The sequence below is a fragment of the Temnothorax nylanderi genome, unplaced genomic scaffold (genome assembly GCF_030848795.1).
Source record: "Temnothorax nylanderi isolate EJ_2023f unplaced genomic scaffold, tnyl_v1.0 TNYL_tig0061_pilon, whole genome shotgun sequence".
Taxonomy (NCBI): domain Eukaryota; kingdom Metazoa; phylum Arthropoda; class Insecta; order Hymenoptera; family Formicidae; genus Temnothorax; species Temnothorax nylanderi.
This window is the reverse complement of record NW_027249123.1, coordinates 82,562-110,002: the sequence shown is the minus strand read 5'-3', so window position 1 is coordinate 110,002 and position 27,441 is coordinate 82,562. Positions and strand designations below refer to the sequence as shown.

Sequence of the window (27,441 nt, the reverse complement as noted above, 5' to 3'; positions counted from 1 at the left end):
CAATTTTTACGCCTCAAATTGAAAGAATAAGAAGGTCGTCGGCCATTCGCTTCTGCAGTCTTAATATAAATATTTACTTACCGAAAGAACTTCGACGTACAGGATAACGAAATGGAGTGTGAAAGAAAGAGCCATGGATGCGATGAGCCACAGGTTGCACCAAGGCGGCATGCTGATGAGCGACTGATTCTCAGACAAGCTATAGAGAGAGAAACATAGATTTTATTATAATCCTGAAACCGCGATTCTTATGTGAAATATATTACGAATATTTTTCTCACCTGTTCATGGCATTTAACATTTCAATAGTGACCAACACAGAGAGAGCCATAGTCATGGGATGAGGATCAGCGAAGATCTTGCAGTTAACACCCTTGAATTCGGGTCCGCCACCAATACATGCCAAGTGATGAGTCTATATTTTATGCAAATAATAGATGTTAATTAAAGAATAATTACTCAAATTTTCAAATAATTATGAACATAACCAAATTTTTGTCAAAACTTACAAGTTGGTAGTAATTCAGTTGAGGGCCGTTCGGACTGTACATGAACCACCAACCAGCCGACCCGACAGTGGCAGCGCCTACATATCCACCAATAGCCATATAACGGAAAAACAGCCATCCAGAAATTAAAGATTCGTCAGCTTTACGAGGAGGCTGTAAAAAAAAATCAATAAAAAAAATCAATAAAACTTGCATTTAATGACATGGCAGTGCATCTTTTTAATTGTTATATTACTTTGCTCATAATGTCTAAATCGGGTGGATTGAAACCGAGAGCGGTAGCTGGAAGACCATCAGTGACCAAGTTGACCCACAGAAGTTGGACCGGAATCAGTGCTTCGGGAAGACCAAGGGCGGCGGTCAAGAATATACTGTGAAATAATATAGACATGGATAAAAATTGAACTCTAATCTTCCTCATTGCCCTCACATATCTCGTACATACCTGACGACCTCGCCGATGTTGGAAGAAATGAGGTAACGGATAAATTGTTTCATGTTATTATAGATAGCACGGCCTTCCTCTACAGCGGCTACGATGGAAGAGAAATTATCATCCGCTAATACCATCTCCGAAGCTGATTTCGCGACTGCAGTACCAGAGCCCATAGCAATACCGATTTCAGCCTTCTTCAAGGCAGGGGCATCGTTCACACCGTCACCAGTCTGTAGAAATAGAACAATGCAACATTATTTTGTGATCTTTTTGAATTAACTCTTTCAAATAATAAATATTTTTTTTATATTAACGTAATTAATATTACAGTAATGGAACGTTGGAAAGTTCCACATTAGAGTAATCGTTTGTCAAATAAAAGATCCGGGTTTGATTCTCGGAATTGTCACTCCGCATATATAATATTAGAAATTTTGAGGGAGAAAATATTTCACTGTGATAGAAACAAAGTATCTGAAACATGTATTCAATCGCAAGGTAACTGGGAATAAACAAATCGCAATACTGTATCATCTCTTGTCTTGCAGAATGGAAGTTGGATAAGGGACTTACAAACTTTTTCTAAAAATAAAAATAAATTTCTAAAGTAAAAATTGCAATTGTAAACCAAGGGAAAATTAAACTCTATATAAGATGGTTTTTCTTCCGGAAGCTAAGGCTCGACTCGGGCTGTAGTGCATTGATGATAATGATAAATGTTAGAATAATATGACTTACCATAGCAGAAATTTCATTCATGCTTTGTAAGTACTCCACGATCTTCGACTTATGAGCCGGTTCTACGCGAGAGAAGAGGCGAGCTCTGGCGCAAGCCGCTTTCTGCTCTGCTATCGGTAGATCATCAAATTCACGTCCGGAGTATGACTTGCCAGTGGTATCTTCGTCCTCACCGAAAACTCCGATACGTCGGCAGATGGCTTCGGCAGTGGCTTTGTTGTCGCCGGTGATAACGATTACACGAATGCCGGCGGCGCGGCACCTAACAATTGAATCAAACACTTCTTTGCGAGGTGGATCAAGCATGCCCACTACACCTACGAACGTGAGATCTTTCTCGTATATGTAGAATTTAGTGGAGTCGCCCAGATCCATATCGTCAGGCTTCATCGGGTGATCAGCAGTGGCGAGAGCAAGGCAGCGCAGGGTATCCCTACCGGTTCCATATTGGCGGGTCAGATCCAAGATGCGATTCTTCAGGGTTGAAGTAAGAGGAACCTTTTGACCACCGACGCGGCAATGTGTGCACCTATCCAATACACCTTCCGGCGCACCCTTGACGAACAGTTTTGGTCCACTTCCCAATTTCGATGGCTTCAGAGGCACGCAGTACGATGACATGGATTTACGATCACGAGAGAATTCCAGCGTGAATTCCTTCTTCCACTTTGTTTCCATATCCTGCCTAGTGACTATGGCGCCAGCTCGACGATCCAAACCGCTCTTCGGGACTCCGTATGGATTGATTTTCTCAGCGAGAACGATCAAGGCGGTCTCCGTGGCTTCGCCGACCTTCTCAAATGCCTGTTTGAATTCGTTAAAGTCGATAGCAGAATCATTGCACATGATACAAATTGTACTGATCTCTTGCAATGTTTCGTATTCTTGTCCTTTAATCTTTTGTCCTCTCAAGAAGATCTCGCCGATAGGTTCATAAGTCGACCCGGTGATTTCGAATTCGTGGAAACTGCTATCGTTACCCTCAATCTTGTCAAAGATGAACATTCTGTAAATATTTAAAATTATGTATAAATTAAAATTTCTGCTTAAATATATAATCAAGAAAAATAGAGAAAGTATCCTTATATAGTGTTTATTAAAGATTAATCAGTCAAATCTACATCAACGTTATAGTAATCTTGTTTGCTTAATCCTCTTACCGGCTAACGGACATCTGGTTAGTCGTCAAAGTGCCAGTTTTGTCGGAGCAAATGACGGACGTGCAACCTAGAGTCTCTACGGACGGCAAAGATCGTACAATGGCGTTCTTCTTGGCCATACGCCTGGTGCCCAGGGCCAAGCAAGTCGTGATTACAGCGGGCAAACCTTCGGGAATAGCGGCTACAGCGAGAGCGACGGCAATCTTGAAGTAGTAAATGGCACCCTTGATCCAGGAACCGCCGTGAGCCGGATCGTTGAAGTGGCCAATGTTGATCGCCCACACGGCAACGCAAATCACGGAGATAACTTTCGACAGCTGTTCGCCAAACTCGTCTAACTTCTGCTGCAATGGCGTCTTGATCTCCTCCGTCTCCGACATCTCCGTACGGATCTTACCGATAGCCGTGCTTAAGCCAGTTCCAATAACGACCCCGCGAGCCTTTCCAGCGGCGACATTGGTACCAGAGAACAAGATATTCTTCTTATCCTAGAGGAAAAGCAAAACAGAATTTATTAATAAACGTTCTCAAGAGTCATGATCAAATATCACATAAATAAACTATGCAAGCCCCTATTAATGAAAGTTGTTTGCAATTTTTATCGAATATAAACTCTCATTTCAAAGGTATGCCGTTGATATTTGCGAGATGATGCCTGAGAAAAAGTAGCGGAAATGTTTTTATACAGCTGCAACTTTTTACCTGATTGACAGCGCGTGGGTCGGGCACAGGGTCGGTGTGTTTGATCACAGACACCGATTCCCCAGTCAGAATGGACTGATCGATCCTGAGGGTAGTCGAGAAGATCTTGGACAGACGGATATCGGCCGGGATCTTGTCGCCGACCGACACCTCTACAATATCGCCGGGCACGATCTCTTTGGCTCGAATCCTCTGGACACCCGATTTGTCACTTCGTACAACTTTACCCATCTCGGGTTCGTACTCCTTGAGCGCCTCGATCGCAGACTCGGCATTTCGTTCTTGCCAGACACCGACCACAGCGTTGGCAATGAGGATGAGCAGGATGACGAAGGGTTCGACGAAGGCCGTGAACGCATCCTCGTGCTCTTCAAATAAGGCTAATACCTGACGAGGAAAAAAAAACACTAGATCAGAGAGACTTACAGAATATAGTAAAGAAATTCAATACATTGAGCCTATGTTTCTCAGCAGATTGAATAATTTCACATTGTCGCCTTTAAATAACAGTTCAGCTAATTAAAACTCTGTGGAAAATGAGCACCAAGTTAATTAATAAGAAAATATAAGCAGTTTTCTCTCTTAGTCATCGCAGCGATATTAGCTAATATTTCAAATTAATATATTTAAAAAAAATACATATCAAAATGTATGTTAGGAAATCAAAGATAAATTTTCCAAGACATAGATATATTGCTAAAAAATTTCTTTCCTTTAAAAGCTATTATATCTATAAACGTACTGAACTACATACTTTATTTCCACAATTTATAGATCAAACTCCATAATGAATGTTACACATTTCTCTTATGCGCTCAGAGAAAATCAGATCACCACGGCTACTTGAAATCAATATGCTATTTTTTCACCTCTCATGGAAGATATATTTAGCCTCATTTACCCTTGAACCCCCGTAAACATATAATTACGGTACTTTTCGCAAAGCGGCATACACCGGAAAATTCGACAAGAATTTACAAGAAAAAGGAACATTACGAATTCACATTTGGCATTCTCATAGTTTTTGTAAAGATTAGATCATGAAACACTTTTAGTTCATAAACCATAATACCAAATGATAATACCAATCATGTATATCTAATAAAATTAATTTGCATTATATTAGATTTTACTTTTTCGAAGATGCGTTTGCTTTGCAAGAAGTTTAATTGTTATGCAAATTTCTATACCAGTTTAAATTTTATAAGATATTATTTATAATTTTTCAATATGATATCTGTGTCGCAGCTTATACTTACAAAAGAAATAATAGCAGCTAATAGAAGAATCTTAACTAGAAGGTCATCGAACTGTTCCAGGACGAGTTGCCAGATGGATTTTCCTGTAAGCGAAAAATAATTCGTCAATAATCTCGCGCGATGTGAGATAAAATATGAAAAGATTTAAAGAAAACGTGAGTTTTTATTAGTATAATAAATATTTTTCGTATAAGTTTTATATTCGATATACACTTGTCCCTCGATTTACGTGGAGTATTCGTTCCACGTGACTTTTTTTTACGCAATTGAAAATCGCGTAAATGGAGTCTTCCAGTATACAAAGAAGAAAAAAACACGTAAGAGAGCCTGTATATGTTGTAAATATAAAAATATTTATTTCACATTTATTTTGTTTTATTTGCACGAAGTCCAGTAAAGTAAATTTGTTATCACTTGTGTGAATAAACTTAATGTGCTCTCCACAAGTCAATAAAAAGTCAAAATAATGTAACAAGTACAATCAGATAAGAATTTTTGTTCATTGATATATAATAATTCAATAAATATCGTAGAAAGATATATTTTCTGATCGCGTATAAAAAGTACCGCGTAAATCAAGGGATGAGTGTATATATATTCGAAATTTAATTTCACGAACAACAATTTTAATATTATTTTATCTGATATTTAACTTAAAAATTATTGCGACAAATTGGCATAAAACTTAAATAAAATTTATAAAATGCAGAACTCTTTTAATCTCAAATTGTACCTAATCTCTTCTTAAATAATAATAACACAAATGCTCAATCCGATATGCTATGATCGTATAAATATATCGCTGTTAGTTTTTAATTATACAAAAAAAGCGAATCTATTAATTATAATGTATAACGATGAAATCAATACGGAATCAGATTAACAATACCTCATTGTTACATGACCTTGCATTATTATTAGCAACATAATAATGTTTGCAAATAGCATATCTCATTTACATAGTTTTGTCTCGGGAAAAAATTTCTTTCAAAAAAGAATCATGAAATCATTGCGGTAAAATTGTAAGAAAAGCTGTTGTGACTCACCTTACTCATTTTATAATGTATAAAAATGTATGTAAAAAAACGTATAAAAATGTATTTATAATAACTAACATATATTACGTACATTTCTTATAAATCTTGTCATAAGCGTACACGGAGAGAATTTTCTCTTAAAATTTACCCTGAAATCATGGTAGTTGTGGAACAACATGTACCACCAAGAATTTTATGTGAGCTATTCTGATTAATATCCACTATAATAAGAAATATTAATATCTATTTCATTAAAATATAAAATATATTTGATTAATTTTACTAAAATATATCTAGGAAATTTCAATAATTTTTCAAAATTTACCAATCTGCATGGTAATTTTTATCACGTTGTTTGTAAAATGTCTTTTGTATATTTTAAAAATTCCTTGGTTGCCAAGTTGTCCCAGGTTTGTAGTGAATTTAAGGGTAAAATATAACAAAAAATTCTCTCCGTGTAGTGATGTCACAAGTTTAGATCAAGAATTATTTTATCCTTACGCAGAAATTATAAAACTATTCTTCTTTATTCTAGTTTACTAAAACAATTGAAAAATTAAGTAAATTGCAATTCCAATGCGATATTTATACGTGCTAATCTACAGATTCTATTTTAATCGAAAGCGTGTTGCATACATACGAGGAGCTAATTTGGTGTCGTAGGGAAAGATTTTCGTCGCAGATCTCAACGTGCGAACACGTTGTCGTATTGAAGAAACATATTCTAGTATATGCGTCAGGAAAGAATAAAAATTATAAAGTAGTCAGGGGCAAGCCCTGGGCGTCCTTGATGGTTGGCGCCTTTTGCCTGCACGCGATTGACGTCATTACTCCACGGTTGACGATTTCATTAATTGTAATTTGCAGCAGCCGCCAAAGAACGAAAATTCGATTGCTGAATTATGTAAGTAGCGCTCCCTTTCTTTATTTCTTCCCATTTTCCTCGTGCCCTTCTGCTTTAATCAAGCTGGATCACGTGTCTCTTTCCTCTTCTTTAATGGCATTGCGAATTTTTGGAAATTGCAAACGACAAAGTAATAAAGTTTCGATGGTAAAATAATATTTCTTATTGTAACAAGGATTAGCAAGAATAACGACAGTTGATTCTTAGATCAAGCAAAAAATTAGATCAAATAATAATAAGTAAAATGTGTGTCGATAAAAGTTGCAAATTGTAACAATTTATTCGCAAGTCAGAAGAAAAATACAAATAAAAAGTAATTTACAAACATAATTTCCAAAATGGGCCTCTTTAAACGATTAACTGAACAATTAAGTAATAAATAGAAATAGCCGCAATTTTACATTGAAAATTATTCGTAATCGCGCTGGCTCAAAGTACCGATAACGTACAACATTTAATTATGGGTTACTATTTCCAACGTCTGTTAACTTCTAACGTCTGTTAACTGACCGTTAACTTTTCAGAATAGCCAATAGGAGTTGGCTATTTAGATAATTAACGGTCGGTTAGAAGTTAACAGACGTTGAAAATAGTGGCCCTATAAGCAGAATCAATAAAATTAAAATTTAAATAGCTAAACACGTAATAATTGCTTAAAAAGTCAAAATTGCGTTATGCTAGTAAAATTCAATCCAAGCCGCGTAACTCTACTCTCAATCTATTAATTTACTGACTATGTTCACCTCACATTATTAATTTTACGAATCATATAAATTATATATCTAATTCCTACGCGCATACGGCATTAATGTGGCATATTAACACCACTTTTTGTGTCTTAACGCACGCCTTCCGGTAACGCAAACACGTTACACGCATGGCATACATTTCGTTACATAAATTGCACGTAATATCGCGGTGCACATTCCACCGCGTCTCGGAAATTAATATCGTGGCATGACAGTGCTGCAGAGACCAGCGCACATTTCTCCACGTCCTCCCTCTCTTCCCTCCTTACTCTCTCACCCACGTGTGCATACGTGCAACATGCTTCATTACCGGATTCAGCGTGTGACAATAGGCGTTGTCAATCGGCCAATAGAGCGTGGCGTATACACAGAGACCGCCGCGCATATGTGTGACGGAACGGAGCGCGGCAACGATTACAGGCCAGTTGTGCGTTCGTAACTGGCCGCGCGATTAATTTACGACAGGAATCTCATTAATACGGCCTTGATCGCGCTCTCCTCCGACGCGTTTCAGGATTATATAAAGTGCGATAATAACGGCGAAACGATAAAATATAGTGTGTCCGATTGACTTCGACCCTTTCGCTTCAAGGGAGAGCATGCCTGCCACGTATTCCCTGCTCTCTCGTTGTACGCGAGTTTTTGCTCGCCGTCTAAATCCGCGAAGAAAGCAGCTTCGTCAGAATCATCACCACGTGCAATTTGCCGGCCGAAAATATCGGATACTATTTTCTAGAAAGCCAAGTCCGAGTAATGCTAATTGCCACGAGATCAAGATCGTTGATTCAAATGACGGCAATTTCGCGAAGGAACGACGCCTATTCACTCGTGCGTGAAAAGAGATTACTTCTGTACGAGTTCGCTTCGCAAAAAATTGCGTATCACATGAAAAGTACGTCTCTCACATTATCAGGTAAAAAAAAACTTTACTTCTACGTTATCAGGACAAGTCGATGAGAACTCGTCGGGATTTGGATATTATTGCGTTCAAACGGTATTAATTCAATGACGCGCGCCACATAGCCTATCTTATCATCTATTTATCTCCGATAAAGCCGAAAATTATTATTGGCAAGACTGATCTTCCGATTAACAAGGTATTACAATAAATCATACGTTTTAATATCACGCGGTAGGATCGACCTAATTTTCACGCAATTGTCACTCAGCAAAATGCATATTGATTACGCATGTATACGCAGCGATACAAATTGCACGTCTGCACTCGATCTAATTGTCAATGTCAGTTGTCACGCTTTTGAGCCGAATTAACTCCGACTTATCGAAGTCAATTCCTGTAGGTCGATTTATTCGCTAAAATCCGATAAAATCCGTGAAAATTTATCTCTCAATTTTATTTTTTTTTTTAATTTTTTAATTCTAGTTCACGAACGGTAACGCCGAGCCGAGAGCCGCAATTACGGCGGGTCTATCCGTCGCCGAAGGTCGGCGGGAAGATAGTGCGAGCCTCCGCGCGGGTCGAGTGCAATGCCGATGCAATTACGGCCGAGTCGAAGGCGACGTACGGCGCTACGGCGCGCTGACGTCTTTCGACACGAGTAAATGGGGCAAGTGGCCCAAGTACCCTGGATCCTGCAGGGATCCTTCCCCATAGCGCAGTCGTGCTATATATATTTCCTTCCACCGTTACATTATTTTACATCTAGAACGTTTTATGTACCAAGTGCTTCATCTTTGCTACTATTTCGCTCGCCTTTTGGTAGGTAAAAGTCGTTTCGGAACAAGAACATTTTGGAAAAGATTCAAAATGTTATTGTATCAGATTAAGTTTATCAATTAGACTTTTAATTATAAAAGAATAATAGAGTTTGAAAGAAACATTTGCCAAAGAGGTGATCGAAAAACGATAAGAAAATACTAATAAAAGATCTACGCTTGACATTACATTCAAAGAGCTCAAATATAAAAAGCATTCAATATAAAGTGTTGAAAATAAACATTTATTTTTTTTATATTCCGAATTTATCATATTTTTTGTATCTTATTTTCTATTCCTTTCTAAAAGAGGCATGAATATGTTAAAAAAAAAGCGTATACTCATTCCATGAACATTCATCTTTCATATTTTTCTTGCTTTGATTAATTGATGTTTAAAGTTCCTGAATTTCGAATCTCCGCGCGAAGGTGCAAAGATGATTCTGGTGCTTTTGTCTTTTGCGAACGGCGGATTAAATCGATGTGTCGCATTCGCAAATGGCAACGTAGCGCGTGCGACGCTAATTCTCAAAGCTTATGAAATTCCAGGAAATTCCAAGCTGGCCTACTTTGACAGCGGACCCGTGGCGAAAGTTGTTTTCCGCAGACCGACGTTTGTCGAGGCAGGCGAGAAGGAGTTTCGGAAACTTATAAATTACAAATTAACGTTTCGAAACAACACGGTAGAGTCACGTCTCGATATAAAGACGGATTGTAAGGAAAAAAGAGAAGATGAGTTTCCGATTTGCAAACTTGTTTTGCCACATCGAAAGTAATTTGTATGCCAATCTGTCGCAAACCTGTTTTCTACGTCAAGCGACGTCAAAAGACGGTGGTTCGTCTTCGGTTCGGTACTCACCCTCCTCAGCTGGCAATTCTGCAACATAAAAAAAAGAGTAATGTTAGAATTCGGCTCTAGAATTGCATTAGAACGTTATTACTTGCCTATTTATTAGAATTATATTATATTATTTGCCTATCGAATAATAAAATTCAGCGAAGACTTAAATCGGGTATATTATGCAACAACTATTGTTGCAAAATATACATTTCTTATAGGAGTTTAAAATAGAAAAGTTTAGCAATTAACTTTTAATAACTTTATAATAATTATCAAATGCAAATAATCATCTGAAAAATACTTTGAAAAGCATTCTAAATTAAAAAAAATGAACGATTACCTATACTCTATATGTATGTATATGAAAATTATATGCCCACAACCCGAGGTGTTCAAAATCCTGAAGGATCTACTTTAAGGTGTTCTAGTTTAAATTATTTCAACTAAGAGAAATGCCAAGAGTCCAGAACTCCATAAATTGACGCGGACAAATTGATGGAAATCGTGAAAACGAATTTGGCGTGCAAAATGGGCGTACCTAGTGGTTGGAGTTGAACGTGCGGGTGACAGTTTTTGAATATTGAGAAGATTTATAGTAGACATTCTCTCGCTATAATGCGAGATAAATCGGAGTTCTATAGAAACTTATTCGATATTATTAAATCTCTATAATTTTGCATACGTTAATATCGGCTTCTAAAAGTGTCTGCATCGCGAGAACGCAATAGGCGATTATATCGAAAGCTGTTTTTCAGACATTACGAAATCAATAATTAACATAAAAATGGCTTACAGAATAATTAATGTTTAAAAAAGTCTATATCAGAGGTGTGCAGAATTATAAGTAAAATCTCAATAATATTACGATTATCCGTATGATATCGATATTAATATTGAAAAGAATTCGTTATAACGCGGAGCCAAAAGGTCAGATATTTTTATCGTACATAAGAGAATCCCCGATCCAGTTTAATCCACGAGGTCGATTACTCTCCCGAGCGTTCATTAACGTCTCGAAATTGGGTGTGTGGGCGATCACGCGTCTCTGTATATGTTCTAGTACCACCGTCGTATAAATATTTACGCGTCGCGAGAAGGCATCCCCTCGTAAGACGCTTTTCCTAAGAAAACTGGGTGGGAACACCATCCAACCGGTATTACCAGTCATATACAGGTGTTCTAAATTCCTAGTATTTCTTATCAGTTCCAAATTTCTCACTCGACGTGGATCTTTTCTTGGATGAAAATTTCATTAGACGCTTCCCTTTTCCGCGACGCTTCTCATCGTCAAAGTTAAGTATTTCGCTCTTTTATTAGTCTCGCACAAATTAGATTTGCAAATTGAGATTGGAATTCTATATCGCGTGGCGCCGTTTACTTGGGAATAAATGACGTTAGGCGATACGTTTTGTTGGAAGAGATCGAGGACGGATGCGGGGAGGCATCGTGGAAAAGCAATGTGGAAAAGCAAACTGTCTATCAACGTGAGCGGCCTGCTTGCTCGCGATACGCGCGCGGTGTGACACGCGAGGAAAAACAGAGACACGTGGGAGTCATTGATTCGCATACTGGATCCGCATAGATTTTCCTTGAATGGCCGTCTCGCGATTGACGTGTTCAACAGAGAACACGTCGCTTCCCGTGAAACGCACATCAGCGGCGGATTCTGAAAGGCCGCGTGTAATTCTCGGGCTCGCACAAAGCCAGCCGTGAAAGCGTCTGTCGCGCGAATAATAGCTTCAATTTCACATCGATTTGCACCGTCGCAAAACCCGCTAATTCGTACGCGAGCATTGTACCTAGTAATCTAGTATCGAGATGTAATAATGATACCCGAGATTGATATTGGCATCGAAAAAAATATCGATATCTTTAATAATGGGAATCTTAAGAAGAAATCGTTAGATATAGCTCTATCTAGTACGAGAATTATTTCTAACGATCAATTTTCAATAATAAATCTCGCTTCAAAAAAGGAAGGTAGAATCATCTAGATAAGCTGTAATTGTACCATAAAAATACCATAAAATATAACGAATGATAAACTTCATAGAACTATCTGTCGGGTATTTATACGATATTTCTAAGATCAAGGATAACAATACTAACGTAATCAATATTCAATGCAGAACAAGCGTCGAAGATACTCTCGTACTCGTAGGAACACCTGGGGGCACACGTTTCTCTCCGGCGAGTAGCATCGATCGCGTTTTACGCACACCACGAATACGGGAGTCAGGCTATGGGAGGGCGTATTTGCTGGACGGAAGCAAATGCGGCACGACCGAGGATAGGCGGGAATAGGTGCAGAAAAAGCACCGGGAGTACTCCCCGTGCCGTGCGAGAGCGTCAGGGGTACGGATTATCACGCGACAGTGAACGGCCGCACAAAGCCGATATAGAAACGCGCGACAAACAAATCCGCCGGTCGTGCATTGAACGACACGTTGTCGGGAGCTCCGCTCCCGCGCACCGTGCACGTGCTAACTTTAGCCGGCGAATTTACGTCGGGACGATTTGTGTGTAACGAGCAGTAGCAAATAAGTTCCGGAGCGTCCGAATTTCGGAGAAACCTTCGTCGACTAGCGCAACGCGAACGATTGAGAGAGAACACGCCTAATTTATGTAAACAGAACGTCAAATATCACGCTTCATTGGAAAATATGTGCTGGAGATCTCCGAAGATTTCTCTGCGAAAATATATTTCGTATAAAGACGCATCAAAGACGCATCAACAAAAAATTAGAAACAATTCTAGATCAATTTAGTGAACACATGTGGACGCTGTCGTACCAACTCGCGTTTTGAACAATTAATGCGTGGAATATACATCAGTTGTTTCGATCAAAGTACCATTAAAAAATACATATATGTAGAAAAAAATCCGAGAACGTTGACAAGGTATAAATAAAAAATAAGAAAATGTAAAATAATCAGTCTACAGTGTTTTACGGATTAATAGCAATAAATATAATATCATAAGAACACGATGTTCTTTCTTTTTCCACTCACCCCATTTGTCAACTGTGTGACAACTCGATATCAAGAATAATACGTAGTTGATAAATGACGGAGATAGAAGATAAATTCCGTCGTATACGCGAAATAGATGGGCGCGATATAATTTCCATGCCTAAGGTCATCCGTGAAACTTATCTGCAATTGCGTTTGCGATAGTTGACACCTCATTACGCGCACGAGCGAGCAGCGTTAATACACGTGTATATCGAGTGCTTATTTGTATGTCATACAGCGACACTCAACGCAGAGAAGATAAAACAACATTGTTTAAGCATACTTGACTCGACCACTCGTACTGCGCGGAAAACTCTCGATTACTTCGCGCTCGGATACTCTTAATTGTAATATTTCGCTAGATTCGCTTCACAAATATGTGGATATACATATATTTTTAATCCGGATATAAATTGCCCAAAAAACACTTAATATGTTGTCGTAGAATTTTTATTATCCTAAGTATAAAAATAAGTGTATTTTTATTATCCTAAGTGTAAATAAGAATTCTCATGTAGTATTGAATTAGTTTGAAGGTAGTATTGAAGGTACTATTGAAGATAGTATTGAATTGTGCAGAATGAAAGAAAATATATTTGTTTCATTTTAACTTATTGCACTAGTTCAAAAGTGCAGCGAAAACGAACAGGCCTAATGACTACGAGAGCGCCTCTAAAGTCAGGCATGGATGACAATCCATGTGTTAATATACGTAATCGCACAGAGAATTAAGAAAATTTTTATTATTATTATTATATTATAGATATAGAATATGTGATGTGTTACATCACATATATTACATATCTATGTCATATGTTACATCATTTTACCTGAGAAGCCATCAGTATTGTGCACGCACGAAAATTCAAGTATATTTAGAACGACTTGCGAATAGGTATATTTAGAACGAGTGTCATGTAAATGAGCCAAATTCAGCATTAAAGAAAAACAAAATTCTCGAGTTCGTGTAATATTTATTTCCAGTGTATATACAACTGTTATGTCAGGACCCAAAACTTCGAAGATAAAGTACTATCTTGAAATTAACGTGTAACAAATCTTAATCTTTAATTAAAACATACACCGTTATCTATCCAAACGACAGAAAAAGTTTGTTTCGAAAAGTATTAAAAGTGTCGAACAAATTATAAGATCATTTTTTGAAATTACAAGAAAATTACAAGACCGCTTTTTAAATAATCGAATTTTGTTTACAGATTCGATGCTCAAGTTTGCATTTCCGCGGCAATAAGATTCTCAACTGCCCACGATCGTGTTTTTCCTATTAAGAAACAGAAGAGTGGAAGTTTTCTAGTATCGATTGGTTAGAGTGTTGGACTACTTGGCGATAGCGCTCGACCAAAGTAAGTAAACTTTGCTGGCGTTTGCGAGTTTCCGCTGGAAGTTTTCGTCGAGGCCTCGTTAACCGAGACGCTCGTATGCTTAGCCTTGTATTTTATCTCTTTCACACTTATTCGCATCGGCTCTGAGTTTTCTTTTTAACACATTCGTCCTGACCCACGTCCAGTGGGAAGTAAATAATAGCAGTGTGCTAATGAGACTTGATTTCAAACTTGGTGTCAAACTTGACTCTAAATGCACATCTTGTGCATTTCTTTTGGATCAATATACGGATGTAATCAAGCAGTTGCAAATCAGCAATATGCAGTATTAAATTTATCTTAAACTTTTTGGTATTTTTATTTAAAAAAAAAAAACAATTTCTTGTGTCATTTCAAAGTCCTTATATCGCGTCTTAAGATGTAAGTCAAAAGAAACACTGTTTTAATAAATGCATCCTCTTCTAAATTTTAACAAAAAATTTATTGTTTTATTATTGCACAAATTTCTCTGTGACAGTACTTATTCAAAGCTTATTTTGATCAATGTAATCTATTGAAATGCTTTTGTGACTTGTTCTCCAAGATTTTGACGTTCTCCCAGTTTTTTAATGTTAAAGGTCAATCAACGATATCTTACAATTAAATTATAAGATTCAAGGAGATTTGTTTCGAATTATTTGTTGTGACTGCCTCACGTTTAAAAGTCAGACACGTGTCACGCGACGCGCGAAATAGCAATCGCAAACGAATGATGTAACGAAGAAAGTATAAACGTCGAGGGACGATAATGGATGTAACGTTCAAGTATAGAAACGAAGGTCGATCGAGAATAAATTAATTAAATGGATAATCGCGTGAAGTGATATCGATGGTGGGTACAACGCGCCCAAGCGCGCTAAATATCACGGCACGCCGCGACTTTAAAGAGCGACCTTAAAATGAATTAACCTCACTCAGCCGCGTCAACTCCTAATGCAATTTCACCACACATGTGCGATTTATTAAGCGATTTATTAAGCGCCGAGCGATTTTTGCAGCCGCCTGCCTGTCGCGGCTATTTATGAAGCTCAAAGACGCGGCGCGAATTATTATGCAATCTACGATTGACTCTCTTATGTTAATATATCTAATTCTATTCTTTATTGTTTTCAGTATTCTTGTCCAATAATAATAACACGAATTGAAATGACGAATGACAAAATAAAACAGAGTCCGATAGTCAAGAGGCTTTAGAGTTACGAATTAAAAATTGGCCTACGTGCGAAATTACATGCAAAATTGTATATCCTCGATATAATGAAGCTAGAAAAGGTACTTTTTAAATGCTAAAGATATAAGAAATAAGAAACAATTCTTATATAATATATACCTAATCTAATTACATACATGTATCGAGTATCTAACGAAATAAAAGTTGAAGAAATTAGCGGATTAGAAGATACGCCTATAAACATTTAAGTTCGTCATTTCTTATCTTCGCAATGCATCTCGGCCTTTGTACGCGATCGCGTGATCGCGAGGCGAAGGAAGGCGCCGTGAAAAAGTCTCTTCGCAGTCAGCACATTAATAATGAATCGGCCAACGACGTTTGCTCTGACGTGGTTGCTTACGCTGAAAGTTGTCCACGTCAGGTGTCCCTCGTGCGCGACTCGCGCGGAGCGCGACGCATCGAAACACAAAGAGTCGGAGAGAGAATGTGAAGAAATGCAATTATCGTGTAAAAGCACGCTGTTGCCGCTGTTGAACGCTTTTGCCGCGAGGCGAATTAAGGCTCGTAAATGAAATACAGCTCTCGAGTCGCCGAGCTTTCACTCAGGCTCACGAAAGGTCATTCGCTACTTTCTTTCGCTACTTATTATAATACTGAAATAGAATTGCTTACTACAAAAGTTTGAATACGATAAAATTATTAATCAGTCTATTTCTTTCCCTGCCTTCAGCTACTAATTTATATATTTACGAGTTGTTGTATCTTTCTCGCTCTGACTATATCAGTGAATCGTTGTTCTCTTCAGATTTCTCTTTTAATTGATAAAGCCTCGATACGAGCAAGTTTCAAAGAGTACTACCAAAAGGTAGTACATAGAAGTCTTATACACATAAAAGAGAGATATATGAACTTTTCTTCAATTACGAACATCCGTCACTGCTCGATCGGCAGTTTTAATCCTTGACCTGAAAAGATAAGGAAACGCACGCTGCGAACAAACTCTATAGATGCCGAGCGGGCGTATCTCGCGGAATCTGAGTTAAATGCATGTGAATGAAATATTCACAAACCAAATACAAATAAAAGAATTATCAATCGTAACTGCTTAGTCCACGAAGATAAATTAATTTACAAACCTGGTAGAACGACTAAACTTTTTTCATTGCACAACTAAGTCGACTTGTTAAAGTCCATTAACTCGTGATAACGTTATCAGAATGACATGTAACAAATTAGGAAGTTAGATAGAGACAGGTAGATAGAGACGGGAGGAGTGAAAGGAAGAGAGAGTCGGAGAAAGGCGAGAGAAAGGGAAACCAAAGAGAAAGAAGTGAGCTTTTAGTCGACCCCGAGCTATCATTTGAGAAAAGTAATCATCCTTGGAAAGGACAGAAACGAATCCAACCTGGAAATTATTCAGCATACTTATTAAACGGAAATCATTACTTATGAGTCAGTGAGATCATATAGGGCTTGAGAAAGTAGTAAGAGAAATCGATTTTCACAGTGTCCAATTACTGACGAAGACGTACACAATCGGTCAATCAAGATCTTTAGCAATTTCGGTTCAAGACGGGCTGAGCAACGTCGTTAGAATAGGTGTCCATCCTCTCTCTCACTCTCCAAATTATAAATTTTATCTTCTGCGTTTGAGATATTATTTGTAGGAATTAAAAACTTATGTCTCGACTGATTTTGGAAAATTTTAATAATTGAGACTATAGCGTAGTTTATAATCTTGACTATAAATAGATTCTAATGTAAAGTCTATTAGCGAATAAATCTGTAAATTATATAATATATATGTATATTTTCTTTTATATGTGCAACTCACATTACAGGCATTTTATTCGGCACAACACCGAAACAATTTATTTGAGCTTATATTATCCATGAGATCGTTTATTTTATATATCGTCGATTAACATTTTTAACAAATGAGTTTAATAATTACTCAATATCTGCATTTTTAATAAATGTACGCTTTTCAGCTTATGATAAGTTAAAGATTGCGAATTTAATATTAAGAAAAAAATCGATAATAGACGATTAAGAACCGAAAGTTGAAAGCTATGCATAAAAAATTTATGTTGAATACGTATAGGAATTCGTATACGTAAGAATACGATTTTGAGATACGCGATCGAGGATTAGTGCGAATTAGTGTAAATGGAAATTTTTCCCCGGCGGGTTTACTCTTGGTATTTATTGCAAGGTGCAGACGCGATTACATAGTGGCCGAGTTCTCGGTCTCGGAGAAGTCGGGGAGCTTCTTCCCGGGGCTGATGTAATGCAAATTTATGTGGGCGACGACATTTTATCGCTGTAGCGTGCGGTCTACCGCGCGATTATTCGTCGAGAAATTCTCCTCGGCCGCATCTTGATAAAAGCGAGTTAGTGGGATCGCTCTGTGTAACTAGCTACAATTTGTTTACCTTTGAACGGGTGCAAACACGAGCAGTCGCGATACACGTACGTTCAATGTGATAACGTTCACCGAATATCGCGTACCTACTGACGTCCGTTTGCGCGCTTTTCCTGCGAAAATACAAATCATAATCCAATAAGGATTGACGTCATCGATGTGAATCTCTGAGGATGTTCATCGGACGTCAATCGCGCGTAGTATTTATGCGGATAATGATAATTTTCTGGGCCGATTAGCACGACTTCAGACTTCAGACACGGATCCTTCTGATTGTATCAAGACTGATTTATGCTGAACCGATAACCATGTCATTTTAATATGCAAATAAGAAAACATTAAACAATGGGAATCTTGAACGAGCGATATATCAGTTTAATGAGTAATCAGTTCTAAATTGATTCATACTACTGATAGTGGATGCTTCTGAAAATAAAATTTTCCACTGAGAAAATGAACAAGGATACACAAATGATACGTTCAAAAAGAATAAAAACCAATTACAGTTTAAAAAGCATTTTGTAACAATAAATTAATTGTTGATTAAGTTGTTAATAATGAATTTCAATGGAAATCTGCGCGCTGCAATTTATCTTGGAAGATAATTGGATAAATGGAAAATTATTATCATATTAGAAGTGTATTTCTGATAAATAATTTGATAACAGAACACACTATCCTATTTTTAATTTCCTTTCTTCTTTAAGAGAAATTTCTTTCCTCCTTGTTCGCTCGCGCTTAACGTTTCTGCGAAAATTATTAAAAGAATGATGTTAAGAACCCAGATAAATAAATAGATTTTGTTTTTCATAAATAGGCATATTTAAAACATAGATTAGTTAAGTTTATCTATCGACAATGAATGATATTTGTCTCTCGTTTCGTATTAGATTATGTAATGATACAAAATTCTCTCCGAGTGCAAACAGCAATGTCGGAAAACGAAAAAAGTAACGCCTATAAATAAAGCGTTCATTACGATTTAGATGGCCTCATCTGCGTTACGCAACGATATCCGTTTATCATAATGCGTGCAAAGTCTCTGCCTACGTTTATTATACTTATCCGATGAAAATCATAACAAAAGTCTCCATAAAAGATAGCACTCTCTTGAGGCAGATGTCCAAAGCTCCTTTCCTACGATGTCAGTGTAAACCATATCTTCGATCAATTATATTTCACAATTTGGTTTCTAATTTTATCTTTAAAACTACATGAAAATAAGCACGTAACGTTTCTGTAATATCCAGATTTCAAACCATTATAAGCGAAATTATCGCGATATTCTCGTCTGCCGAGTTCTTCCTTCCCAATTTTATCTCTCGCTTTTATGTTGGATCTTTAATTAACGTTTCGCTCCTTCAATTAAATTTAAATTAACGCAAGAATTAAACTATCTTCTCGTGATATATACATATATATATATAATAATAGTTAACTGTAACAAGACCTTTTGCTTGATAGAAAAGCTCGTTCTCTCGCGCTCCAATTTTTCGAATAAGTACTGCATTTTACGCGCACTAAGCTAATGCTTCAAAATCTTCCGAATCAGGAGAAACTGACTTCGGTCACGAATGTATCCTGAATAAAATTATATTTTATTTTGTTCTTCTTGACGCAATTAACGTCGGCCATCAGGTTGCATGCAGCCTGCCAAACGCAACGCTCGCCCACGTGCAATTGAGTTACGCTATCCATCAAACTCGCAACAGCGGCATTACCGGATCGATCTGAACCTTAGCCTTAAAGTATTATTACGGGCGCCTATTCCTCTCAGCCGCATTCAGGTAATTTTCAAAATTAAACTTAAGATCGCTTAATGCGTGGCATATTGGCACGAACGTATTAATACGATTAATTTCACGCTGCAAGAAAGATGTTATTCCGTTATTTAATGTTCTATACGTAACAAATATGATGCATATGATTTTGTATCGATTATTCGATCGTAATTAAAAGAACTAATTAATAACGCTCATGACATTTCATACTTTTATCAGTAATCGAGCAATACGACAAATAATAATAATGTGAAACAATTTTTATAACAGCTAAAATTAGAGAAAACCTGATTCTATCAGGAAGAAGGCGTCAATTTTATTAGAGAATGTGCATTTTGACAAACACACATTTACAGACCCAATTTATCATTATCATATTACTACGCATAAAAACGAGTTTTGCTACAAGTTGGTAACGTCATCGATTATCGAGCGGTATCTCTGCAGGATTTTTCACATTTCCGTGAGAATAAAATACAGCGATTATAGCCGCGTAATTATAGCCTAGTATGTATGATTAATATATCTCGGAACGTGTCGTCAATAAAATTACTGGACTTTTTCCTGGACTTCGATATTCTAAAAACTATGAAAAAAATTGGAACACCGACGAGTTCTATTTCACAAACTACAAGCCTGTGAAGGGTTAAAGTCTCATAAAGCTCTTCAATTTCAATTATAGGTGAACTCTAATAAAATTTTAAAGCGGATCGTCTCACGATGCTTAAGACTGAAAATTTAATTGCGACGACCTACGCTTCTGATCATTTCAGCCGAGAAAAATTCACAGGTGCGGAAAGGAGCCGGGACACCACGTGTTATTTAAAACAATTGTATCACGGATTCGGAGCGCTTCGGAGGAGCGTCGAAATAGCGGCGGGACACGCCAGATAACGTCTAACTATAATATTCGACTCCACGGGCAGACTTGTTGTGCTCGCTGTATTTTATTTTTGTAAACGAAAGACGATACTTCGACGCGCACTCGCCTATTTTGTAGCTGCGCCGTAATCCCCGCGTAATGTTTATCGCGTATATACACGCGAATAGCCCCGAAATCCCCGGGTGGTGCCCGTGCATGTACGCGCGCGATTATGCACTTCTCAAAGACGACGGATACAATCAACACATCACAAACTGCATTAGAACTAATAATAAACATTCCCTAGTAACATGGAGTAACTGTCACTTCTTCCTTCCTCGTAATTTTTGCAATTCGCTCGGCAGAGGCGAAACTCGTAAGGCCCGGTCTACAATGAGTGTTGTAAGTCGTAAGTCGTAAGAATTGGCCTATCACAGTTCATTATTCTTCGACCGCAAGGAGAATAATGGACTGTGATTGGTCAATTCTTACGACTCACGACTTACAACACCCATTGTAGACCGGGCATGAGAGAATCAGGATCGAGGATCCAGAAAGCGATGTCCCATTTTTATTTCGAGATGCAATGAGAGCCGAGAGCGCTCACGACTTGCTTTGTCTTCTCACACGGAAATCTTGCTGTGGAGCGGATAAGCGTAACGCGCGATAAGGCAATTCGGCCGATAATTCATCTCGGCAGATTCTCAAGGCTCGACCTCCTAGCTCGAAACTGGGAGGAGAACGTCCGGTATTTCGACAAGCGTTAACCTGTGAAAATAAACCGTTCGAGACACGTGCGCGGCTGCGCGCTCCTCCTCTTCCTCGGACCGCGCGATCACCGAAGGGGATTAATTTTGCTGGCGTTAAATCGACAGGAGTTACAAAGCGTGGGGTGCAACGGTGCTGACATTTCGCTCAATCAACTATGTGTGCCGCTTCAGCAATCCTAGTTTAATTCGACCACAGAATCTATCGGTATTCGATCACAAATATATTCTCTACAGCGTGTCTTATTCCGCGAGATTGAGGAATAAGTCGGAGCACACATGGTCGCAATTTATTGTATTGTAACGTACAAAACGAAATGAGAATTTGATTTCTATGTTAACCCGATTATAAGGCAGTTTCTATAAAATTTTGCAACCTTTGCTCTGTTTTTACTTTCAAGTTATTTATTACATATGTTGAATAGAAAGAAAGAAAAGGAAAGAATAAAAATTTATTTGAATATTTAATGCAGTTCTCAAGTTTTATAATTTTTTAAATAATTTTTAGATATAGTGAAAATTATAGATGTATAATGAAAAGTTTTTCAAAACAACAAGTTTCTTATCACAATATAGGATACTTGTCATGATTCATTGACGTGTTAATTAATCACGCGTTATCGAGGGAGATTAAGTTCCGATGCTATCGCAAGACATTATTTCTCAAGCGCGATTGAATCTTCGACGTCAGAATAATTCCAGGTGTCTCCTGAAATACATACGTGCGATGGCGATTCAATCAAGCGGTTTGTCGATGACGGAAATTGGAACGTCGATGATTTACCCAATTACATTATTGTAAACCATCGACAGATACACAGGTCATAAGCCAGTCTCTTCGAAATAAAGTGATACGTGGAAACCAGATCCACATGCAAATAACTACACGGCGGTTCTGGTAAATGGTGATTTAATCTCGCGAAATATATAGATATACAAATAATCCCCTGGCAAACACGTGGCTATAACAGAGGAGACATTTTAATGATAATAAATTACTACCTGGGACATAGATCAAAGGTGACGAGCAAGCACCAATTTCTCATTTCGAGTCTTTATATATTGTATAGATTACGCGTTGGATGGAAAAAGATACTCTGCACACATCACAGTAACGTTTCAGGTGTACGAACGGCGAAACGGCGGAGACGAAGACCATCCTATCGGAAGCAAACGACACATGCGTAATCATTATTGCGAGAAAACTACGGTTGCGAACACGTGGTATGAGGAGGCGATGGATACGGTAGCTGGCGGTGGTAACCCCGGTGCCGATGGTGGGGACAAGCAACACGCGTGGCACGCACGACGACGTATCAGGCTGATAAGGGCACTTTTATCCGGTGCTTCGCACCGCGGCCGGCGGCGAATAAACGCGCGTTATTTCCGCGAGCGCCACGATGATATCGCGCTTCCGTGGCCGCGCGTGTTACGCGCAATAATGCGCAAATATCTACAGGGCACCCCCCGCGGCCACCGTCGCGCCTTTCCCCTCCCCTCCTCGGAGCGATCTGTAGCAGATTTCTCCTTCTTGATTAAACACGAGCGCGATTGGAGAACCGTGTTGCTAATTGACAATAAAAGCCTTACGTTTGTGTAGGTTTTAAGTGCACTTAGTGGCGAAAAGTTGATTTAGAATTTAATTGCAGGGTGATTAAATCCAAAAGAACATACAGCCGTCTCAGCGCTGATAAGGAAACTTGAAAGGAAACGACTTGGAACGGCGACAATTCTAAAACGTCATTGTACAAGTCCACGTGCGATTGCATATTAAAGAGTTTGATCCCTCCCACAAGCTGGAGTAAATAATGAAAATATACGGTTTCTCCTTTCACTAACTTGATTTTATTTTATTAATCGAGCTTAATCGAACTCAAACGCGGATCATGAATATTTTACAGGCAACATCAATTTATATGACATTAAGAGAATGGGCTTCTTGGACACGAGCAAATTGCTCGAGTTGACGGATACGCGAACGAATAATCCACGAATCTATCGAGAACGCCTAATGTGTACAAAAAAAAAAAGAAAACGAATTACTTACCGTTGAGACCATACTTCTCCTGGTTCCTCTTGACTTGATCGGGACTCAATCCCTGGTCAGGATCGACGTTGAAGTAATTTACCACTTCTTCCACAGTTTTACAATGGGCGTCCTCCATGGTTACTGCTTCGTAGATGCTTCACCAATGTTATCCTCTCAGTGATCGTGTACGTTCATTCACACTAACAATTTCTGAAAGTAAACGGTATTGTTTGTTAGACAAAATGTTCGGCCATGCCTACTGAAAATAATACAGAGACTAACAGAGCGGAATACACGGTTAAAGAATTGCTTCCAATGTAAATAAACTTTCAGCGGGGTAAAAAAAAAATAGCACGAATTATACGAGTGAGCTTTAATGAGAGGCTCATTCATTCCGAATGAAACGGTTGAAAAACTGATTAAACTAATGAATGCTGTCAAAGGAACTATTCTAAACGCTATACTCAATTCGTACTGTATTCAAGGCTGCCAAATGTTTCAAGCATACAGGATTGTCATCCGCTTGCAAAGTCACGAGACAAAAAATTGAAGAAAACAAATCATTCTTTTTAGAATATCCACAGAATTAAACATCATTTCTTTTTTAGAAGATCTATATTAAATTTTCTTATCTATTAGCAATTACTCGTATTATTTACTGTACATTGTTAATGATGAAATATGACGGCCTTAAACACGTACGAAGAGTCGAATTGTGCAAGGTTGAAGTTACCTCTACATTTTAAAAACATTGTTCTACAAGTCACAAAGAATTCACGTTTTCAATTACCTAGATACCTCTCAAACGTTATCCTTCACAAATAACAAAATTTATAAGTCACTCTCGCATAGATTTCAATATTTTTCCCACAATTTATGCAAATATAATCCTGATAAGACACATGCATACACAAGTTCAGATAAATTACATTTAGCATGAAACAACGAGATCGCACTTCTCTCTCTCAACTTATATAAAATTCTCGATCAGAGAGGTGGAAAATTAATTCTCCAGCCGATATTCCTCGCGATATATATATCTCTCTAGAACATACTCCCAGCCACATTATACACTGCCAGCTAAACGGAGCGCGGGAGGAAGAAGAAGGGGCTTTGACACCGCGCGACGTGTCCTGACAAAAAAATCACTAGAGACGCTAAACTTTGCGGATTGGGAAATCCACTGAGAGCTCGCCACGTAAGAAATTCATCCACGCGTACCACGTAAGTGCTGTGGAAACGGACGCGGTGGAAGAAGCGAGAAAGAGAGAGACAGAGACAGAGCGAGAAAGCGAGAAAGAGAGAGAGAGAGGGAGAGAGAGAGAGACAGAGAGAAGAATAAAATAAACTTCAACTACCGAAGGTGTCGTCGAGACGCAGGGGACTGTCCCACGGTGCTCCGCCTCCGTGCGAAATTACGAAACGCGACGGTGGGTCCGCGTGACGACGGCGACGGCGACGAGGACGGGCCGACGGCGACGGGAACGGGAACGAGGACGGCGGAAGAAGCGCGGCGCGCACACCACCGCGGTTTTGACTCACTGTTCGGTGCGCGACGTGTCCGCGCGCCGACATGCACTCGCGGACGGCCCGCTACGGTATTTCCTCGCCGAGGTTCTTCCGTGACTCGCGGCGTTGACGTCGCGTTGACGGGCACGACTTGCCCGTCGATGACGCCGACGTGTCAGCGGGCGGCGAGAAGGACGGAGAGAGGAGACGAAGGAGAGGAAGGGAAAAAAAGAGATAGAGAGAGAAAATTGTGTTACGGCCGCCGGATATTTAGGTTAGCCGTGCGGAGCGACGAGCGGCGACGGCGGCGGCGGTGGCGGTGGCGGTGGCGGTGGCGGCGGCGCGCGTGCTTATCCACGACGAAACTTCCGACGAACTTCACGTTTCACTGTCGGAGTACTCGGAGTAAACTCGGCGCAAACCCGTCTGTCCCTCTTTCTCTCTCTTTCTTACACACTCAGGCGCGCGCGCGCGCGCAAGCGACGAAGGGAGGAAAAAAGGTGGCGAAACGTGCCGAAGCGGAGTCTACCGCGGGGAGCGTTGCTGTTGCCGCCTGGGAATCCGTTGCTGGCTGGGGATCGGTTGCTGCACGCGCGGGTTATCACGAGGCGCGGATGCACGGGACGCACGTCATTTTCCCCGGACGAGATGTGACCAGCGCGAACGACTGCCAACCTGACCTCCGCTTCCGCGAGACTGACACCGCGAATCGGGCGAATCATCGCGCGAGCGCCAGCGCCGCCTGGCGGCGCGCGGCGCCGGCGACGCGCGCGCCGTCGCAGTACTCCGCAGTTGACGCGCGCCACGACGGATCGCGATTCCCAGCGTTCCCGCTATTCCCAGCAATTCCCAGCCGCGGAGTCTGACGGCGGTCGATCGTTGGACGATTAATCGGATGCCCGGACGCTCTCGTTGCCGCCACGGCCGTTTCCGGGGACGCCGGTGAGTAAGCGCGAGCGCGGCGTCCCGGCGAACGGCGGCGCGGCGCCGCGCCGGCGACACGCGTCGCCGCGCGTCTCGCGGACAGCGAGCATGTGGAGCGACGCCATTGGCCGAGCGGCGCGTGACGTGGTGAGCGGCTATTTTCGGGCTTCTGCTAGGCTATTTCCTTGGCGCGTATTTTAAGACGGCCGTCCGGCACACGACGGGACCCGACCGCGCACGGTGTGTTTTCCCTTACGTAACCGCGACGTCGCGCGTCGGCGGCGACCGCGCGTGTACGATTGTTGACCGACGACGCGATCTCGCGCGGCGACGAATCCTTAACCCGCTCGCCGAATTATTTGTTTCGCGAAGGGCGATTCTTCGCGAGGGAATCGCTGCGAGCGAGCGCGCCGCGGAGGGTAACGAGGTTTCCGAAAATACACTTTTCCGCTAGTTCTCTTTTTCTTTTTTTTTTTACAGCTATTTCGAATCTCTTACGCACGCATATCGCGCGCGACGCGGTCCAGCTGGTTTTTTACTTCGCAACAAAACAGACAGCTCGAATATCTCATTTTGCCGAGAAACGAAATGTTAATTAAATTAACTCAATCCAAACGGACGGCCCGCATTATGAATACCAGCGTAAAATTATTCATTTCACATGATAAAATTATTATTTATACTTGCGCGACATAAACAAGTATAATGAATTGCGCCAAAAGTGCAGGATGATAAGAGGAGAAATGCAGGGACGCGCGCACCAAGACGCACGTTCCCTTTTCAATTGAATTCCAGACCTCTCTCGCTCGATCGAACGCGACGCGATTCTAAAATTCGAGTCAAGTTCAAAGGTGCCAGGCACGACCTTGTCGAGGGGAAAGATCGGGATGACGAAATTATCGGAAATTGTTTCGCCGTCGAGTCAACTGGAAACTTTGAGCACACACGCGATCTTTGAATCTATCCGACGAGCCTCGGCACCTCGTGCTTTTATTCCCAAGGTCGTTTTCACGGCCTCCGACGTTCCGCGAAATTCCTCTGCCTCGTGCCTTCCGCGAGACATTTATACGAGCACCCGCTCTGGCGAACGGTTTAAACGCACCCGCTCGTAACTCTCGCGACTGATTCTAAACCGGCGCTCTCCACCGTCGCGCGATCATTGGACGTTAACTTCCCTTATTAACTCGCAAATTCGCGGCGGAACGAAGAGCGCCTGAAGATCTCGCTGGCGGGGCTCCAAGAGATGTCTGAAATGCGTCTAAAAGCCCCCGGATATTTCAGACATTGTTTAGCTATACTTTATACACTCCTTGGACTTTGGACGCGAAAAAGCCGAAAGGACGTTTCATCGTTATTCGAAGGGATTAGTAACATGCCTCGCGTGTATTGAATCCCGACGCGTTGCGATAATTCTTTCCGATAACTTAAAACTGTATTTTTTAGATACGGAAGCTTGAAGCTTAAAACATTGGAACATTTCTATAATCTCCTGTAATTATATCGAACGTTTAATTTTCCGCACGAG

General features: G+C 39.9%; 1 protein-coding gene and 1 long non-coding RNA gene across 8 annotated transcripts in view; one reads left to right on the top strand and one right to left on the bottom strand.

The window, feature by feature from the left end:
• Serca (ATPase sarcoplasmic/endoplasmic reticulum Ca2+ transporting SERCA) overlaps positions 1-27,441 on the bottom strand; it is a 45,093-nt gene that overhangs the window by 12,313 nt on the left and 5,339 nt on the right. For 4 of the 7 annotated variants that reach the window (XM_071707804.1, XM_071707803.1, XM_071707797.1 and 1 more), the window contains exons 2-12: positions 23,502-23,693; positions 10,070-10,087; positions 4,805-4,887; positions 3,546-3,932; positions 2,844-3,331; positions 1,684-2,689; positions 955-1,175; positions 745-880; positions 510-662; positions 282-415; positions 82-199 (exon numbers count right to left, since the gene is read on the bottom strand). In XM_071707804.1, the coding sequence (XP_071563905.1) occupies positions 82-199; positions 282-415; positions 510-662; positions 745-880; positions 955-1,175; positions 1,684-2,689; positions 2,844-3,331; positions 3,546-3,932; positions 4,805-4,887; positions 10,070-10,087; positions 23,502-23,619 (2,862 nt within the window). In that variant the 5' untranslated portion in view covers positions 23,620-23,693. Of the gene's footprint in view, positions 1-81; positions 200-281; positions 416-509; positions 663-744; positions 881-954; positions 1,176-1,683; positions 2,690-2,843; positions 3,332-3,545; positions 3,933-4,804; positions 4,888-10,069; positions 10,088-23,501; positions 23,694-24,841; positions 25,487-25,506; positions 25,672-27,441 lie in introns of those variants that run through there. The other 3 variants (XM_071707801.1, XM_071707802.1, XM_071707799.1) reach the window with 3 other exon arrangements.
• Positions 25,798-27,441, top strand: part of LOC139773386 (uncharacterized) — a 28,557-nt gene continuing 26,913 nt past the window's right edge. The window contains exon 1 of the long non-coding RNA XR_011718335.1: positions 25,798-25,934. This is a non-coding gene — a long non-coding RNA (uncharacterized lncRNA). The remainder of the gene's footprint in view (positions 25,935-27,441) is intronic.